At 39.8% G+C, this 20,108-nt stretch overlaps 1 protein-coding gene across 4 annotated transcripts in view; it reads right to left on the bottom strand.

Annotated features, from left to right (window-relative positions):
- Positions 1 to 20,108, bottom strand: part of INO80 (INO80 complex ATPase subunit) — a 113,280-nt gene that overhangs the window by 2,939 nt on the left and 90,233 nt on the right. For 3 of the 4 annotated variants that reach the window (XM_072962655.1, XM_072962656.1, XM_072962658.1), the window contains 8 exons: positions 19,711 to 19,805; positions 13,606 to 13,678; positions 6,990 to 7,148; positions 6,255 to 6,357; positions 5,211 to 5,299; positions 2,109 to 2,264; positions 1,646 to 1,805; positions 801 to 1,016 (listed from right to left, as the gene is read on the bottom strand). In XM_072962655.1, the coding sequence (XP_072818756.1) occupies positions 801 to 1,016; positions 1,646 to 1,805; positions 2,109 to 2,264; positions 5,211 to 5,299; positions 6,255 to 6,357; positions 6,990 to 7,148; positions 13,606 to 13,678; positions 19,711 to 19,805 (1,051 nt within the window). The remainder of the gene's footprint in view (positions 1 to 800; positions 1,017 to 1,645; positions 1,806 to 2,108; positions 2,265 to 5,210; positions 5,300 to 6,254; positions 6,358 to 6,989; positions 7,149 to 13,605; positions 13,679 to 19,710; positions 19,806 to 20,108) is intronic. The other variant, XM_072962657.1, reaches the window with a different exon arrangement.

Here is a 20,108-nt window from a genome sequence, read left to right as displayed (position 1 = left end):
CATGGTCACAAAAGCCACCTCCCTTCTCAAACTTTCCAGGACCCTTGATCATACACCTGATAAGCTCTTGCCCATCAGGTCTTTCCAACCTTGACTCCCACAGCTCCTCTTCAGCACAGCCTGACTGACCTGCTCAGTGACCTTCAACCTGCCCTGGTCACTGCCAACTCTCTGTCGCCAGTCCAAATCCTTCATCATCCTTCTCCTTCCTTCTGAATTAGTCTGACAACTTTGTCATCAGGTCCATGGTTCTTCCTTCTTCTGATCTACAACCACAGTCAAGGCCTTCCCTCTTTTTTCACTTAATACATGCATACTGCCTTGTACTGCTGTTAAACATATTCCGCACAGCTTCTCCTTCTTATTTACATTATACACCCAGGTGCAGGGTCCTTGTTATACTCCCATGCACACGGCAGATGTTTAACACCTAAGGTGATGGATCACAAAACTGGGTAAATGTTAATGCTAGCCTGGACTATTCAAATTAAGTACTAAAATGTGGGTCTGGGAAAAAAAAAAGTGCTCAAAGCAGAAAAAATTCTGTTTAAAGTAGCATGGTCAAGAAATCCAGCTCTCTCTTTTCACAGTTACTGCCACTTTGAAGGCAGTGCTGTGCTAAGTCAAAGGATAAGGGGAGAGTCAGGACCATTCAATGCAGAGGCAGAATCCAACGTGGGCTCTGGGAAGGAGCTTCTTCTCTGGGGGTGTCCTACCTGCTCTACCAGGCAGAACACTCAACAGACTCTCCAGACTGTCCCCGACTAGAATGGAGCCCACAGTTCCCTGGGCCTCCGCACCTTTAGACACATTGTACCCGTATGCAGCATAGGCAGCCGCGGAAGCCGCTGCAGCCCCTGCTTTGGCTCCTGCCATTGCGGCAGCACTGCCCGCGGTGGACTTTCGGCTCCGGCCTTTCCCTGCTCCTTTGGCTGTGCTTCCTGAACCTTTGGGGCGGCCTCGGCTTCGGGCTGAGTGACCACGTCCTGCGGCTGGCATTTCCTGAATGGAAATTCCTGTGGGAACAAATGGGCCAAGAGGGGAAAAAGTCAATCTTTTCATATGTTAACAGAATCTTGTCCTAGACAGGGAACAGGCTGGACAGGCTTTCAGGGTGTTTGTTTCAGGACTCCCAGGGAAGTCTATGTCCCTATTTAATGACTGGGCCACAGAATAACACAGAATTAGTAAGAATGGTAAACAGCTAAAACAGCTGGACACCTCAAACAACAGAGTGGTTCCATTGGTCCAGAATTTCTTCTTTACACTAGTTCGTTACTAAACGAATCCCAGGATCGTTCTACCTGTGATTTACCGGCACACACCAATGTTCTCCTGCCTGGGAGAATCAACTTTAACTCCTAACTTTTAAACCTAGAGCTCCTCAAGAAATAGCAGCAACACTGCGCCCTACAGAACAAAGTAAGGAAAGGCCCAGAAAAGTTAACTTTCAGAAGTTTGAAATCTTTATGAAGTTCTTATTATTTTGCTTTCCCTAAGCCTTCTCTTTCTCCCGTTCACTTGAATGGGCTAATGAAAGAATGAGGCTGCAAATTCTTTTTGCTTTACTCCACTCTTCCTTAAAGAAAGTAGAAAACGCCATTATCCTAGAAGCAATCGGGATCTCGTCAGAAGCATCCCTTACCATTCACGGTGTCTGAGACGGAGCCTGTTATGGAAGCGGGAGAATTGGTGGCTCGAGACTGAGGAGCTGAGGAGGCTGGGTCGTCCACAATGACCAGCATGTCGCTGCTGCTCTCATCAGGGGGAATGGAGCCGGTGTGCAGCTCACTGCTGATGGAGATCTAGAGGAGGAAGGGCCACAATCACCATTACTCCTAGTGTCCACAGCCCATGGCCCTTGTGTCTATGTGAGGACGGGCTTCTCAGCTCTCCATCATTTCCCTCTCCTGCCTGGCTTCGATCCTAAAAGTCAGACCCCCTGCTTTGGCTCCAGAGAAGCCAGCCTGTCCTCATTTGCTTTTCTCCTTACGGATTCCATGTGCAACTCCGTTCTACAAGGCAGGAGAACTCTAGGAAAAGCAAAGGCTACCAGGTCAGAACACAGTCCCCACTGCTGCAATGAAGGCATCCAAAAGGAGCCTCACCTCACTGAAAGGGCTGGGCATGGCCGAGTCCACGCTAATGAAGGAGTCGTCCCCGTCCGCAGAGAGGTTGGAGTTATCAGCCGAGGGAACAAATGGAATCACCAGGTTCACACCCTCCTTTCTCCTTTTCCCATCCAATTCATCTTCCTTTTTCTTCTGGGAACATACAAATCAAGAAATATGGAAAAAGCATGAGGATAGGCACCAAGAGAAACGTAGAGATGGAGAAGAAAGTGATGACAGAAACTTGACTCTTTGTAAACTTCTAGGTTTCATTTTATTCAATTAGCATATTATTAAGGAAGGAAAAACTCCTAAGGAAGGAAGAAAGGGATGGCTCAGTGAGAGTTTATGTATATTCTACCACAATAATGGAGAGCTGAAAGGTCAGTCACACTGAACCGAAGCTGTGCCAAGTCTACTCCTCATGGGGCAAGGTGCACGGTCAGAGTCTACCATGTCCAAGCTGCAGCACACTCATCAGGTGCTGAACTGATGCAGTCCCACAAGGGGAGGGCCAGTTCTCCTAGTATATTTTCTGCACATCTGTTTTTACTTTGCCTTCTTTTTAAATACACATAAGGAGAATGAGGGTTCTTATCAATACACAAGGGATATTAAGATAGCTTTTGTCATTATTTCCTCAATTTAGATAAAAACGCTTAAGGATTGAGTGACTGAGCTACACTAAACAGTTCCAGAGCCAAGTTTAGTAGGGCTCTGTCACAGATTAGAGATGTAGAATCACAGAACGTGCTTTGAAAATTCCGGGAATCACAACCAACCACTGCACCTAACTGCATTTGTATTTAGACCTATATTAGGGGTAATATGGTATGCCTTTGTGTAGTTTATATTACCACTGGGTATTTATCTGAAACTTCTATGTTCAGATTAAGAATGGCACCTGCTGCAAACTCAGTAAGCTCTATAATGTCCTGTATGAGAAAACCTTTTCTTCTTTGCTACTGTTTCTGTATAGCAGTAATTTTTAAATCTAAATAACTGTAAGCAATAGGTTAGAAATTTGAGAGTGAAGTCATAAAAGAGAACCTGAGGACATGTGTAGAAAGAGCAGCCCAGTCTAGGAGAAATATGATTCTTCATTCCTGGGATTTGTCAACTTTGTAAATATAGTGAGTGGCTATATATCCTTCAGGCTAGAAATAGTTTTGCTTAGTAGAAGGTACAATTGAGGGTATGGATTTTACAATAAGAAGAGCTGTATATTTACTGGAAGATGAACATGTAATATAGGCAGGCTCTTAGGCTGCTGACCGACAAGGCCCAATATGAGCTTGGATAAGGCGAAGAAGCCGACCTCCACTTAAAACAGAACCAGCTTTAACGTGTGACCAGACAATGTGCTTCAAGCAAACCAAACAGTCCAGGAAAATGATGTCGGACTTGAGGGCCCAGAGCTACGGTGATGAATAAAGCGTAGTACAACCCAAAGGTAAGCTAAACTCACCAGAAAAAATCTGGAGGGTAGTAAAATGGTTTCAAACTAACAGTCTGGGCATAAGAAGTCTGGGAACCTAATCAGAACTAATGGGCTGATTACTGAAACAAGAAAAAGTCCTGAAGACCCCATTTCTGATTTGCATGTGAATAAGGATCAGTGATAAAGATTACTGATATAACACTCTGGTACAAACAGCAAGACAGGGATGAATGTAGAGGAACTACATCCCACTGTGCAGTTAGCCTGGTGGCTTCAAGCAGGAAATGTCAGAAGGGAGGCAAAAACCAGCTCAAATCCTTGGCATGAAATGGAGAAAATGAAGGATCATGTTCCACTTAGACTGGGCTGCTATTTCTACCCATCCTCAGGTTCTCTTTTATGACTTCACTCTCAAATCTCTAACCCATTGCTTATTTAGACTGGCCAGCAATTTTTTTTCTTTTTAAAAAGTTTGTATACAATTTTTAAAGGTTACTTCCCATTTACAGTTATAAAATATTGGCTATAATCCCCATGTTGTACAATATATCCTTGAATCTATCTCACACCCAATAGTTTGTACCTCCCACTCCCTCAACCCTCCCAACTGGTTCCCTGTATCTGTAAGTATACTTCTTTTTTGTTATATTCACTAGTTTGTTCTATCATACAGTATTTGTCATTCTGTCTGACTTACTTCACTTAGTATAATGCCCTCCAAGTCCATCCATGTTGCTGCAAATGGCAAAATTTCATTCTTTTTTATGGCTGAGCAGTATTCCATTTTACACACCCCCATACCCCACCCCATCCTTTATCCATTCATCAGCTGATGGACATTTAGGCTGCTTCCATATCTTGGTAATTGTAAGTAATGTTACTATGATACTGGGGTGCATGTATCTTCAAACTGGTATTCTTGTTTCCTTCAGATATATACCCAGGAGTAGAACTGCTGGGTCATATGGTAGTTGTATTTTTAGCTTTTTGAGAAATCTTCCATAGTGGCTGCAACAGTTTACACTACCATCAACAGTGTAAGAAGTTTCCCTTTTCTCCACATCCTCCCCAACATTTGTTATTTGTATTTCTTTTGATGCTAGCCATTGTGACAGGTGGGAAGTGATATCTCATTGTGCTTCTGATTTGCGTTTCCCTGATGAATAGCGATGTTGAGCATCTTTTCATGTGCCTTTTGGGCATCTGCATTACCTCTCTGGGAAAATGTCTGTTCAGTTCTTCTGCCCATTTTATTTTTCTAGTAGTTAGGTGACACTGAATGGTACACTAGCAGAATTATGGTGGAAGGTTTGGATCTAATGACCTCTTAGGCCCTTTCTAAGATTCTACAAAATCTAATAATGTAACTAATATCCATCTTACTCACATTTAGCCTATGCTTTTCAACAGTCCCAACAAATGGTTTCCGTAATTGCATGTGACTGCAGATAGGGTAAGTCTCAGAAGAGTACAGATCTACCAAGGCTGCATTTCTCCCTATAGAACATCAGTCAGCACAGATCTGCTGCATATCATAGAGATGGAGCAGGATACCAACCAGTAACCAGGACAACAAGCAATTTTCTCTGAAGTACCTTTTCTGTAAGCACCACCCTGTCCCTCACCAGTCCCTATTGGCCACCCCAAGCTTGAGATACCTTCTCTGCATACTTTTCCCTCTTGCGCTTGCGTTCTTTAACTCGGTTGGTTTCCTCCTGCTGCCGTTTCTCTTCTTGCCGGAGTCTCACTATCAAGAAAAAAAAAAAAAAGATATGATGAAGTACCTGTGGAAATCGTAATCCTCATTCTCTGAAATTAAGGTGGCCGTATTCTCTGACATTTATGTTTCAAGGTATGACTTCTATCCATCTAAGGCAGATCACTGGTGGTTTTCTAACTTGGAGAAGGAACAGAGTTCCTTGAATTCTTAACAGTTTTGGGATTCAACCCATGATTTCAGTTTCATTATTACGAGTCTTTCCTTGCCTTCGTTCTTTTTCCTTTTCTTTTCAGCCTTTTAACCTCTCTCTGCATCGCGCAGATCAAGTATGGTTGTAGAGTCCCAACAGGTTTTTAGAAGGTGGTGGGAAATGTGAGCACCATAAGAAAGGAGCTTCATCACATTCTCTGATGTGATGCTATGACGTCCTCAGAGGTTCACAAGGTAAGTTAGAAACCCACTGTTCTCAAAAGCCAGGAATGCTGGGAGAAGTCTGTATGTTACATACAGCAGTGTGCTTTTCCAAAATCGCCATAAAAAATTTCTCTGGACAGAACAGAGTAAATTAATTACTGCTGAGGAGTCTAGGGATATAGCTTTCCTGGTACACATTTATTTCAAATCATATTACTCTAAAAGGACATGTGAATTTTGCCTTCTACTCCATAACACATCCTTGTTTTGTTTTTGTGTGTGTGTGTGTGTGTTTTTTCAGTGGAGGTACTGGGGATTGAACCCAGGACTTCATGCATGCTAAGCATGTGCTCTACCACTGAGCTATACCCTCCCCACCTTTAATTTTTTTTGCTTTGGTTTTAATATAAAATATTAACATAAAAAATGTTTCTACCCAAACACAGTTTTTGGCTTTGCTTACCCCTGGCACAGAGCCAAGGGCCCCTTCCATTCTCAGATGTGTGAGGCCATAGAAACATCTTTTTTAGGGAGGAGAGAGCATTAAAAAAAGGTCTAGAGTACGTACATTTCTTTTCCAACTCTTCATCATCTAGAAGAAGACTAACCACCTCTTTGGGTTTCAAGGTATCTGGTTTGAAGTTCCCACCAGAAATCACCATCCGCTGAATCTATACAAAGCAGATCAAAACATCACTACCAGGCATCCATTTTCTTACGGCAAATATCCAGAAAGCAAGAAACATCTTTTTCAATCTGCTCTTCTGGTGAAGCCTCTGGATTTCTATTTCTTCTCCATTCACATGACTGGCTCATCCAGATCATTTGTCCAACAAAAAGGACAATAAGACCTTCTTTGGTTGGGACTGTCAATCGATAGCTGTAAGATCCAGTAATACTGAATCAAGAAGGAAAAGAGCCAAAAACAATCATTTCTTTAGAAACTAGCAAATGTGGCGCACAACTCAGAGGCTGATTACAGTGGAAGTACTAGGGTGAGATCTCAAACATCATTCTTTCTTCCCATGAATAGGCAACTATGTCAAACATGAGGACCATGACTGGGGTCCTCTTCTCATGAACAACAAACAGTTGAATGTAGGTTGTAGACAGCACTCTGGTAGAAAAGGAGCAAGGAATGGCCAGGGCAATACAGACTGCTATTGTACAGGTCCTGATTTTATTTTCTATTCAGAAGAAATTTTAGAGTCTTTCTGACGAACTAAAGGCAAGGGAGTCTTAGTCAGTCAGTGTGGCTGGATTTTTCTCTACCAGTATAGCACTTCCTTTGCCTTCTGCTTACCTCACTCTTCTCTTTGGCTCGCTGCAGAATGCGTTCTTCAATGGTGCCTTTACAGATGAGCCGGTACACGGTAACCTGCTTTGTCTGCCCCAAGCGGTGGGCCCTGTCCATGGCCTGCTGGTCCACAGTGGGGTTCCAATCACTATCATAAAAAATCACCTGCACAGGCAGGACAAGAATACAGCAACGACTGAGGCAATCTCAGGGGAAGACCAGAAATTCTGAGACCAACTCAGCCACTCATCTGTTGCAACAGTTTAATGCCAGACTTTGGTCTATGATTTAAAGATGAGCAGATATCCACTCATAAAACCAAGCCATTCCTTCACTTGCCGTAGGCAAAAGGGACATACTCTGGGCATTTTTCAGGGTTTTCATTTAATAAGAGAGAGTGGCAATAATATTAGTAGTTAACACTTAGGGCTCACTATTTGCCAGTCATTGTACTAGATGCTGTATGTGTATTAACTCCCTTAAATTCCACTACCACTCTGATTTAGGTATTATTAAAGACCTCCATTTTATAGATGAGGAAACAGAGGCAGAGAGGAATTAGAGACTTTATCCAAGATTACACAGCCTAAGTAAGCAGTGGGCCTGGGATGTGAGGAATATGAAAGCCTTCCTTTTAACCCTAGGCCTACCTTGGTAAGAGACAGGCATAGCTTTCCTAGTATTCTCAGGTTTCCAACAGCAGGATCATTTCCTGTCCCTTGAATTCCAGCCAAGAAACATTTAAAGGGTTCTCTGGAAGCTACTTCTAGTTTGCTAAACAACAAACACAAATAGCAACAAAATGTACTCCCCCGTCCCCTGCCCCACAAGTGAACCTAAAACCAACAGACTCCTAGGGGCTCAGCCCTGAGGCTATTATCAATACAGTGGACCTTCTAAAAGAAAGCCAGTTCAAAATGACCCTCATCTCTCATGTGTCCTCTCCTACATTCAACCAAGTCACCAAAGCCAGCCAGTGCATCTTCAGAAGCAAACCTATCCCTTCTCCAGTCCCAGTGTCTTCTCCTGGGCCAGGGCCTTAACAGCTACATCTGGCTCACTATTGCTTCTAGACCAGTGAGCTTCCAAGATTTATCTCTTTCTTCTTCAGTCTACTTTGGGTACCGCTGGTGACCACTCCGACTCTCTGCTGATTATACGGCAACACACCAAGTCCAAACTCCTCTCAATAATCAAGCCTTGCTATACTAAGCCAACTTCATTTTCATTCTTTCCTAACATAAACACAACCTCTCCCTTTTGTCAGATAGGTCTCTTTGGTGTTCTTTACATATATTACATTTGTTTGCATCACTTCTAGCTCAAGCTGATTTTCTGACTTAGAATTCCTCGACTCTTCTCTATCGGTTAAGGTGCAGTTTAAGCTTCACCACTTTCAGGAAGACCTCCCTGACTTCTCTTGCCTGTAACAATGTCTCTTTTTCCTATTCCTCATGAATTCCTATTAGAAATAATAACAGCTGCAATCTGTTAAGCACTTCCAACAGATGTGTATACGTATTTCACTAATCTTCATAAAAACCTTATGTATTTCCTTCATCTTATAAGTTAGGAAGAGACTGTCCTGAGTTCACAGTCTTAACAGTCTCCCTCCACCACCTGCACTATTGGCAAAACGTTGCACTGCCTACCCTGGTCCAAGTTCCCACTTAATCACTATCTTTATGGGTGTCCAATTATTTCATGTATATTACATATTTAAAAAGATCTTCCTATCTAGTCCTACATGAGGACAGACACCACCCACCAGTGCAAAGTAGAATTCAACAAATACTAATCGATTGGTACTAGAATCTCTTAGGGGCGATCACAACTGGACAGAGCCTAGAAATGTAAACTGAAGAGTGATGCATCTCTCTTGAAAATGTTCCTCCAGATGCTTTCCCCAATGCTTAACACTATCCCTAAGTAATTTACTTGTTTTCTCATTTTAAAATGGAAGCAATTCTCCTGCCATTTTCTACAGATTTCACTTTGAGTGAAGATGGATAAAAGACATCAGCATTTTCACTGCTCCTGCCTCTAATAAGGACCCTCACTTGTTCTTTGCGATGATGCTCCTTTTGTCTTGCCTGTAATAGGAGGTATATTCCCTCAATTTTTAGTATAGGTTAGAATCTTGGAGGAAAAAGTTTCAAACTGCCTGCCAAAGAAAAAAAATCATTACAAAAGCTTATTGTTAATCCATAGTGCCCACAGATCTAGGATGTGGAAGTACACAATGCCTGTCACTTGCAGGAGTATAGCAAATCTGACCACATGACATTTTGGAGCTTGCACAGGATATGCAAAATTCTAGGATATCCAGTTTGTATTTTCAGGGAGAACAAACGAAGGAAAGACAGAGTTAATGCAAATGAGACCTCCAGTTGTACTGGGGAGGGGGCATTATTTGCTCAACATACCTAACATGACTATCTATGTGGACAATGAGAATTGATGTCTCACTCAAAAAACAGTGTCTTTAATAGTCCAAGCCTGAGGCAATGGTTCAGCATAAATTCATAATGGGGAATCCTATATTATGAATCATTTCATAGGTGCTTCCTCCATATTTACATTTTTTCCTGGAAGTCTCAGTGACAACCAAAGCTGATTCAACTTGGGTTCTTTTGAGATCATAAACAGTTAAGAAGATTAAAACCTAAGGAGATAGGCTTGCAATTTAACATTAAGGTACCTGCCCCCATTTAGTGGCTCTATATCATTCAAATGAATTAAAACAGGTGAGGAACTGGGGAGAGAAAATAAAATCAGATTCTACTTAGAAAAATACCCAGGGAAAAAGAATACGAAATATGTATAAACTAATAAAGACAAGAACAAGAGTAAGAGACCTAAAAACCAAGTTAGATGTATGGTTATTATCTAATGTGACAATAAAATGAACACAATCAACCATGACATGAACTTGCGGAGAGGAGTTCAGGGGTAGACAACACCCATGAGAGTGGCACAGAGATGACACCTGTATTTGGTAATCAAGTTTATGGAGCTCAATGAGACATTCTACAGAAAAACAAATAATGAAAGAACTGCAACAACTGACTTAACTAGGAAAGATTAAAGCCAGAGAATCAAAGCGTGGCTCAACAATGACTAAAGGAAAATATATTAATAGTCAGTACCTTTATGGAGTTGTAAACACCAAGCTGGACAGGCACTGGGGAGGGATGAGGGGAAGAAAGCAAAGAAGGTGACAGCTGAGATGGGGTGGAGGCACCTGGCTATACAGGTCAATGAGGGATTTCAGGGGATGAGGAAGTGAAATGGAAAACAACTGGAAAAAGTTGCGCCAACACTTGGAGGGTGGAACTTTCTCCTCTAAAGAGAATGGGTGGAAGTTCAGTCCCCTGGGAGGGCTGAAAGCTGTACCATGTTGTCTCATGGGATATAGGACTTCTAACATTGCTATGAAGGGACAAAAGTGCCTCAATCTCTCTCTAAACATAAACATTTAAAACAGATCTGACAGAAACAAACCAACAGTGCAGTTCATAACAATCCCTTACTAAACAGTGTCAAATGCAAAGAGATCCCTACTTCAGGAAGAATACACAAAGAACAACAAAGGCAGTAAGGGGCAGCTGCCATTAATCACATGTTAAAATCATGTTTTACTAACAGAGTGAGCCAGACAGAGTCCCACTGTTTACAAATACATGTTTATATATGCATTCTCAGTCATAAAACATTAAGTTTTTCTTAACGTTTTAGGCTGACTAACCTCTTCCTTATTCATAAATGGTTCTGGGGATCTTCCAAAGCTAAATAAATCTCAGGACAAAGGAAAAATGCCAAGCAAGCAGTTAAACTTATTGTTTCTCTTACAATACATGCACACAGAGTATAACTTGACTTCATACAAAGCATAATCTAGGAACTCATTTCAATCCTGTGGTCTCATTTTTTTCTGAGGAGTATTCCAAGAGGTTTTAATTTACAAGTGAGTTCCTAAGCCCTACCCTCGAAATTAAATGTAAATTATTTTCGAATTGGGAACTCAGAATATTCAGAGCCTCTCTCTAGGCCTCAGGATATAAAGGGAATTCCCACTTCTACTCCTCCAGCTCTGGGGTTAGGGGTCTACTTTGGTCCTTTGTGGCTACCAGGAGCTCCCTAGGCAAACTATGTGAACTCTAAAAATAAGATGCAGATCTTCTCCCTTAAACCTGCTTATTTTCTGGCCATTCAAATGAACAACTATGGGAACCATTCCTTAGGAAACCACAGACTAAACCTGAGATAGGCAGGCTGAGAAGAAGGGAAAGACATTTTAATCATATGAAATATTGCTAGACCTCCTCTCATCTAGCCTCTGGCCTTAATGTTAATCTATGACCTTATGATTCCAAAATACATCTTCAGCCCTAATCTTTCTCCTAAACTTCAGACCCCACTGCCTGGGTGACACTGCTACTGAAAGTCTGCTAAGATTCTTACCACCTCCACTGCTTTAATCATTGTCCAAGTCACCATCATCTTGTGTCTAAATCCTAATTGAAACTTCTTGCTTCTACCTTTTTCCCTATAGTCTTCCCCACCCTACCCACCTGAAGCCAGAAGGACATATTTAAAACTCAAGCCAAAACATGCTCTTCCTCTCTTCAGATTCTTCCAGTAGCCTCCCACCACAGAATCCTAACCATGGCCTACTAAGCCCTACATGATATGCTTCAGCCACACTCATCTCACACCACTCTCCCCTCATTCATTCTGATCCACCTACAAAAGGCTTGCTTTATTGCTTGATTATGCCAAGTATGTTCTCACCTCAGGACTTTGCACTTATCTCCTCTGCCTGGAATGCTCTTCTTTTCTGCCAGATATATAATTGGCTTGTTTGTCTCACTTTTGTCAGATCTTGGCTCAAATGTCACCTTATCAGAGAAGCCTTACACCAGCCCATATAAAACAGCAACCCCTCATCGCGAATAAGGTTTTGAAAAACAATCAGAAGTTTACCAGGTGGAAGAAGAGATGTGCCCAGGAGAATGATCTATGCTGAGGGAGTTGTTTATGTAACACTGTCCTGGAAACTACAAGTCAATCATTATTTCTGGAGCATAAATTCGGAAGGAGAAGTAGTCTGGCAATTAGACTGGAAAGGGAGATAAAGGCCACTAAATGAAGGGCTTTGTATGTATAAAGGATCTTATACTTTATCTTAGAGACGATGGAGACTTCCTGAAAAGTTTTAAGCAAGGAAGTAGGACGATTAATAAAGGTTATAAACAAACTAACAGAGAAAGTCTGGGGCTAGGGGCTGAGACTGGCATCTAAAAGATCAGCTAGGAGGAAGTGATAAATCCTATACTCACAGTAAGAGTATGACTAACTGGGACAGTATGGAATGCTTGAACAATAGAGAAAGCAGAGTACCAAGGGGCAAAGAGAAAGCCAAGTTTCTGCTGATATGACATCAAGTGAGCTACCACATCAGAGAACCTACCTACCACCACCAACAGCTGTCCCTTAAGATGACTGAGGCTTATGATGGGCACATTAGATACAGCACCTACCCAGCTGTGCTTACAGCAATCCTCAGGCCCTGGAACCCTGTCCCAACCTAATTAACTGTGACAAGGTTTAGATGCTGAGGAAGGTTCAGCTAAGTCCTATGGTCGATGACTTGGTGATATTACAGAATCTGTTTTTCATTCCTGAAGGCAGGCAGTTCTACAGTGTAGCAGTTAACAAAGAGAACAGACACAGCCTAGAAGTTGAGGCTGGGAAACTTGGGATCTAGTTCCAGCTCTACTATTGTGAGCTTATTCAAGCCTCTTTACCCCTGCATTTCATTCATTTCTCTACGACTCTCCAGGGTTTGCATCCCCCTCATATTTGTGGGGATTTTGACGCTCTGTATTTCACAGAGAGGCATCACAATGACCACATTAAATGACCTTTTTAGGGTTATGTCTTCTACAAAACAATTTCCTATTTATGCATTTTTATGTCTCTAGGTTACTGAAATTGTTATTAAATATATTTGAATCCTGGGAATAATTCTGAGGTTCAAAAGGAATACCCTTCTCTTCTCCCTTTCAGATGCTGAAGTATTCCTCCAAGGAGACGATGTATGAAAGGATACATAATTTGATGGAATGTCTTTTTATTTTATTTTTTAAATTACCAATTGTAATGCCCTCCAACCACCTTTTGAAGTTAGGGATACAAAAATATGAGTTTTTCCTATGATGGAATAATGTATAAGAGTAATAAAACAATCCTTTTTGATTTGTTCAGTTACAGCTTCTGAAACAAACAAATCTAGTTGGTTGAACTAATTTTTCCCAGACTGTGTATTCACTGACATATTCCAAATGTTTAGAACAGTATCAGACACACAGTAGGCATTTACTAAATATGTACTGAATGACTGTGTAAGAAACTTATTCCAAGAGAATGGAGAGATAAGTCCCAAAAGAAAGCTAAAATGTCCCAGTTCCAGGCAAACTGCAACCATTATTTCTTAACATAACAAGAGGCAAAGAAATGAAAAGTCTGTGACACAAAATAAAGGGCAATACCAACTGAACGATATATTTATAATAGAAAAACTGCACTCCCAGTGTGTTTTTGTGCTCTCGTTACTTACTGTGTCTGCAGCAGTCAGATTGATACCCAGTCCTCCAGCTCGTGTACTTAGCAGGAACACAAAGATGTCATTTCTGCAGAAGAAGGAGGGATATTTTAGAGCGAAAAACTGAGAAAGAAAAATGGCATATGGCAAAAGAGAGGGATCTCTGAATACAGAACAGTGTCTAGGCCTAGAAAAAGTTTTAGTGGTTATTCAGACTTGACCCATGTTTCTTTGACACACTGTACAAAGGTGCTCTGTTGCTAAAATCAAACCATGGTAATCATCTTCCAATTTGCAGATATATTGTTGCTGTCCACTAATACTGACTGACGTGCAATATAAACATTTGGCAAGTATCACACAGAAATTCGCTATGGAAGCAGAGATCTCTATCTATGTAACAGTCACATTTTTAGCAAGTTAAATCATTCCTAGTTCATACAGAGGGCAAGTCAGTCAGTATTTCCTGATGTTTCCCCAAGAATCATGACTTCAAATAATTTGGGAACCAATGATTATAATTCCAAACCACTCAATTTCTTATGAAGAAAGTTAGTTCCATAAAAATGACCTGAGGTCAGGATTAAGACTCAGGTTATGACTCTGACTTCCATGTATTAAGTTGAATTTAGGATCAATCCATGAAGATAGGATGGAACTAAAGTTCTTTTTGATGAAGGCCAAAATAGCCCTTAACAGAAACAATAAAATACAATTTTCTGTTTCCCTCTACATCCTACAAGATTTTAAAGAAATCTAGAATTACAAATAAACCAGTAGGTGCCACTGTCACTCATTTTGGCAGCAAATATTTACTGAATATCTTCTAGGTACAAGGCCCATGCTAGATCACAAAGAGCAGGCTTTGACTACAAGATCTATCTCTGTACACACATACAATTAAGGGCTCAGTTTGAACCCAGTTCTTCTGAATAAAATAAACATATTTTAAGATTATCTTGTATTTTCATGTTCCTGCCATTTGAGGTTGTTTTCCAGAACATTTCTAAGGGAAAGGGATTGCATTACACTGGTTAGCAAACTTTACAGTCCTCTAAATCAAGCTGCTAATCCTTTTTCTTCATGACTATAATGAAGAATAAAAATGGAAATTCATTTATGTCGGTGTTATTCAAATTACACGTCACATCTATCATTGGTCATGAAATGAGTTTGGTGAGTCAACACCACATTAAATAAATAAATTAAACAAGGAAATGGAACTGATTAGAAAATACAGTAACACATCAAAGGTCATAAGGATAAGTACTGTTTTATGATTTCAGATACAGTGTATATGTACTAAATCCCATAGTAAAATGAATTTTATTGTGTGGGTCCTATTTTAAAAAAAGAAGAAAAAAGAAGCACATTGACATCAGGATGCTCTCATCTCTTAATGCTGTTCTTCCTTGGTAAAGTCACCTGCTGAAGGTCTGTTTCTTGCAATTTAAAATGAGGATGCTCTGAATATAGTTGAAGTGACTAACTGATGACATATCAATGGCAAACATGAATACCAGTGAAGGAACTATTTTGAAGTAAGTATTCTAGTTAATCACTGAGTTGGGTAGGTCCCAGTAGAAATCTGTCCATTGTTTGCATTCAATTAAATAGAGCTTTCCTAGAGGCAGGCATGGGTAAGTAACATCATGTTTGGAGGCCTCTTGTAGGGCATAATTCCAAATGTTTTGTACTCTCATGAAAGTTCTACTAGTTTATCCCTGAATTTTATCATAAAGTTTAATATTTCATAATTTTATACACACGATGTCATCTTTTATGGTTAAACCATAAAAGGCAAACCAAAAAGTTAAAAGGCAACTGCCAGTTGACAAACACATTTTCCCACAGATACAGGATAATGTAAATGGAAATTTTGATACCTCATATCCCAAAGGAGAATATTTAATAATAAGGGTTCAAAAAAAAATTGGTGGAACTTTCCAGGGCCTTAATAATTTCTACAGAGTAATTCTTCCACTCTGGCCTTAAAAAGATTGCTCAATCCCAAGCATCTCTCTCTCCTACTTTGGTAGGTAGAGGGGCAGGGGTCAGAGGCTTCTCTCTGATCTCTATGTAAGAGCTGATGGAGTCATCCAATGGCTGGGACTTTTTCTTGGGGTGGAGATGGGGGAACAGGGATGGGACAGGGAGAGAGACAGAAGGCAAATGGGATCTACAATAAAAGAAAGAGTAGAGGCAGAAAGATGGGCTATGTCCATAGTCTGGACAGCCAGAGAGATAAGTCCCCAGACATGGTAATCACTCACAAACAGGTACTATATACAAAAAAATACCAGAGAAAGGAATCTATGTAAAAATAAATTAGTAGCAAAACTTAGAAATATAATAGTGGAAAATGTATTTTTTTGAAATATTAATAATGTATTGAGAAAATGTTTTTTAATGATGAGGTAGATGGTATAAGCAGCAATGTTTGGTTGTATTCAATATAATTTTATCATACTATCATGGAAAAAAATAAGGATTATGGGAACCTTGGGTTGTTAAAATCAAAGAAATTAGTGTCCATCCTGGATCACACACTGTTCAATCAGTTACAAACAAAAACATCTAAATCAAACTGCTGAGAAGTTCCTTTCTACTTAATAAATCTAGTATGGATATAACACGAATTAATGTTTTGGGGGCTAAAAGGAAACAGAATCCCAGAAGGCAACATGATGGTTTGGGTGCCCTCTAGGGGGCTGAAAAGGAATTTCAACTCATGGTTTCTGCTGGAACAAGCCTTAGAGAACAGGCTTCAGGGTGGTCTGGGAAGGAGCCTATGAAGTCATGTAGCAAGGACATGCCTAGGTCTCACTCTTGTTCTTTAGTTAATAGCCTCTGAGGCCACTCTGCACCCAAATACCCAAACAGTGCTGGGCACAAAGCCAACTGCAGGAAAGACTTGCTGAATGACTGAAAAAGCCAGAATGAAAGAAGACATTGGAGCTTTATACTCCCCACCAGGAAAGAAAAATCCACACTACATTTACTTTTTCTCATGTTTTTCAAAGGGTCACCCTGAATGGACAGATAATTGGGGGGATCCACTTGGTAAATGTCATGGGGTAGGAGGAAGGGAAGCAAAGGCCAAGGCACCGGGGAGCAAAGACCTTGTGAATGGCTTCTAGGATCACGCACTGATCACATGTTCTGAATGTTGTCCAGTCAGGACATCCTGGCCAAACAGTCTTTAGTCTCAGTCAGACTCTTTCCTGGAAGGATCCCTCATAAATAAATCTTGTATGAAGGGAATGTAAATGGCTTTTTATAGGAGTTCTTGTTTACTCTAGCTGACCTTTGAGCCACAGGGCTTTCCAGTTGAAACCACAATTTTTTCTTTTGATGTCTTTTCATTAATAATAATGTAAACATTTGGCAAAGCATGCTTTTTTATTTTAGAAAACACCTGTCTTTTTCTCTATATTGGGTTACTGCAGCCACTCAGATTTGTAAGTTAAGAATTTTTCCCCACTTGGAGGGGTCTGCCTGACAAGATTCTGATCAGCATAGGCATAGTTCAGATTCTATAGATGAGATTATTTTTCCTACCCATAATCCTAACTCTAATCATTTAGCTCATAATGCAGGCAGGGAAGGAGAGTTTAGTCCATTTTTTTCATTTTGCCTAATGTTAGATGCACGTGTTTAAATGATGGTTACTCAAATACTGATTTTAAATAAAACTCATCGCTCCCTAAGTAATTCTCAGTTGTAGGGTTTGGAAGCTCAGGTAAGGTATCCCAGGAAAGCTGTGCAGAATAAGGCAGTTACTAAGTAGATCTTGTTCAATTTAATGGTAAAAATACCCTTCTTTAAGAGCTAAGCTTTTCAAAACTAATGTGTGCTACTGGGATTGCCCAAATAACTGCTTCATGAGTTACATAAGAGATTTTAGAAGTAATAAATTAGGTACATCTACTGATTTTTTCCACTCAAACACACTAAGCACTGGATCTCACAGTCCATTTTTCTGGGAATTGGTTTAGCTACATGAAAAGCTGTAGTTCTTAATCAGCAGAAAAAGCAATCTGACAACATGCACAGTCTTAAATGTTAATACTCTTTCAGTAATTTCTCTTGCTTGAATCTACACTAAGAAAATAATCTAAAATGATGACAGATCTTTATAAACAAAGATATTCAGTCAACATTTTAACAACAGAAAAGTGGTATAGTATACTCAGTGTAATGGAATATTTGGTCATTAAAATAATGATTACAAAGACTTCTTAAGTGATATGTGAAGATGTTTATGATATACTGTTAAGTGGAATAAATGATGACACAATCATATCTACAATATGATGTGAATATAACCACAGACACACATTAAAGACTAGAAGGATATACCAAAATGTTAATAGTAATGAGACTGTGGATGATTTTTTACTTTCCTCATTAAATAATTCTCAAATTTTTCTCAATAGACATTTTACATAATATATAATGACCCAACTGCTACTGGGGGAAAAAAAAGCTTTTCTATAAATGAGATTCTCAGATGTACAGTATCAAACTTATTAGTGGAAAAAAAAATCAAAACCACGAACAGTAGTGGGTAAAAAGACCTTTATTATTTAATGGTTTTTCTTCTAATATACAACTCATGCTGCCTCATACCAATGTGCCCAAATCACCAAGGTGCTGACATGCCTGGAGAAAATACAGGACAAAACATACAGTCTATGGTTCTTGTATGTAAGAGTCTTGTCAGCTGGAGCTCTTAAGGTTGGACTAGGTAAGGACATACTGAGATATGCTTCATTTGATTTCAAAGTCAAGAAAAGATGAAGATCAGCTGGTAAACTTTTCTGGGGGAGATGAAGCACACAGCAAAATCGTGGGGCTATGAGGCACTACTATGGTTATACATGTCTCAAGTAGTCAATTTAAGAATCAGTTGACAGCTTCTACTAGGTGAAGGGCCAAACAGTTGGTCCAAGGTGATTAACTAAAATAGTTCCAAAGCAGCTCTTCCCCTCACTGTTGGTCAAATAGCCACCTGAATTCATAAGCAGTTTTAACTTGGGAGTTATTGGTCTGAGTATATACTGTAAACCAAAACATCAGGATGTAACTCTTTACCCTTGCTCTATTATAAAGGATCATGCAATAGCTAAAATCCTCAATCAGATGGCATTCTATGTTGAACTATGGACTCATTTTATGCTAAATTGTTTTACATTTGAAGCAAATCATGCTTTAAAACTGAAATGAAAGAAATTAAAAATTGTAACCTAAATACAAATGGCTATGTGTTTAATTTTTTTCCCAAGAACCCAAAACTTAAATAGTAATAGACTCCACAATTATAGGCCTGAAATTCCAAACTGTTCTGATTTACAGAACATTAAAATCTACTCTATTCCTTAGTTTTCCAGGTCTAAGGAAAATTAAGGGTGGATTTCAGCAGACCTATCACTAGCAGAGCTTGGCTCTTTCCTTGGAAAGAGCAGTAACCAGACTCGGCATATTATAATGAGAAACTGCACTTAAGATAATTACGGCTCTGTAAGCCATCAGCATCCAGCGGGCAGTATTTGAAATTTCATAGGCTCATTATCAAGTGGGAGAAGTGCTGTGACTGAGAGCTACCAGCTGAACAGATTGCACACTATTGCAATTTGTCATACTGAACTATATTGCTACAATGCTAGAGGGAAAGCAGGAAAAAGGAAGGTTTTTTTTTTTTAAACTTATACAAAGTGAAACAGGTAAGCAAAAACAAAATGAAAATCAACTATACGACAACACCCAGAGATAGCCACTTAATATTTAAGGAATATAGGCTTGTAGACTTTTCCTACATACATACTAATCACATAAGGAAGATTCTGGTTCATACTCAGAAATTGTTTCTTTTACTGCCCAAAGAAATAGACACTGATTTGGTAAGAAACATTTCAAACACAAAAATTACCAACTCCATTTCCCCTCTCTCTCATAGACACACAGATCTATAAACAGATCTAGCTACCTCTAAAAATGGTAGGAACCATATCATGATTGTTTAACAATCTGAGGTGTGTTGGCATTTCTTTTAAACTCACAAACTCAAGCATTAGAGGAAAATCAAATGAGAATTTCTGCAATTCCTACTAACATTACCTGTTCTGAAAATCAGCAACCATGTCCCGCCTCTCCGAGATCTTGGATGAGCCATCAAGTCTCATGTAGGTATGCTTCCTGTAAACCATATATTCCTGTCAATCAGAATAAAAAGATATAAGTCTGATGCAAATTACTGTATTCTAATTCCCACAAACATCTCCCTACTTCACCTCCAGAATGATGAGAGAGAAATCTCAAAAGTACAGGAATATAATTTGTAAATGAGTTTACTGCCAGTGTCTAAAAATAGTGGGTAACCTGAAGATTACAAACACCCACAATTTCAACTTGCAAGCTAATCTTATTCCTGCAGATGTCTGTAGATTTTGTGGAAAAAAACCAAACCAAACCAAACCAAACCAACCAACCAACCAAACAAACAAAATGCAATCTCC

The sequence above is a fragment of the Vicugna pacos genome, chromosome 6 (assembly GCF_048564905.1).
Source record: "Vicugna pacos chromosome 6, VicPac4, whole genome shotgun sequence".
Classification (NCBI taxonomy): Eukaryota; Metazoa; Chordata; class Mammalia; order Artiodactyla; family Camelidae; genus Vicugna; species Vicugna pacos.
Note: the sequence above shows the minus strand (reverse complement) of the source record. Positions and strands in the feature narration are given on the sequence as shown.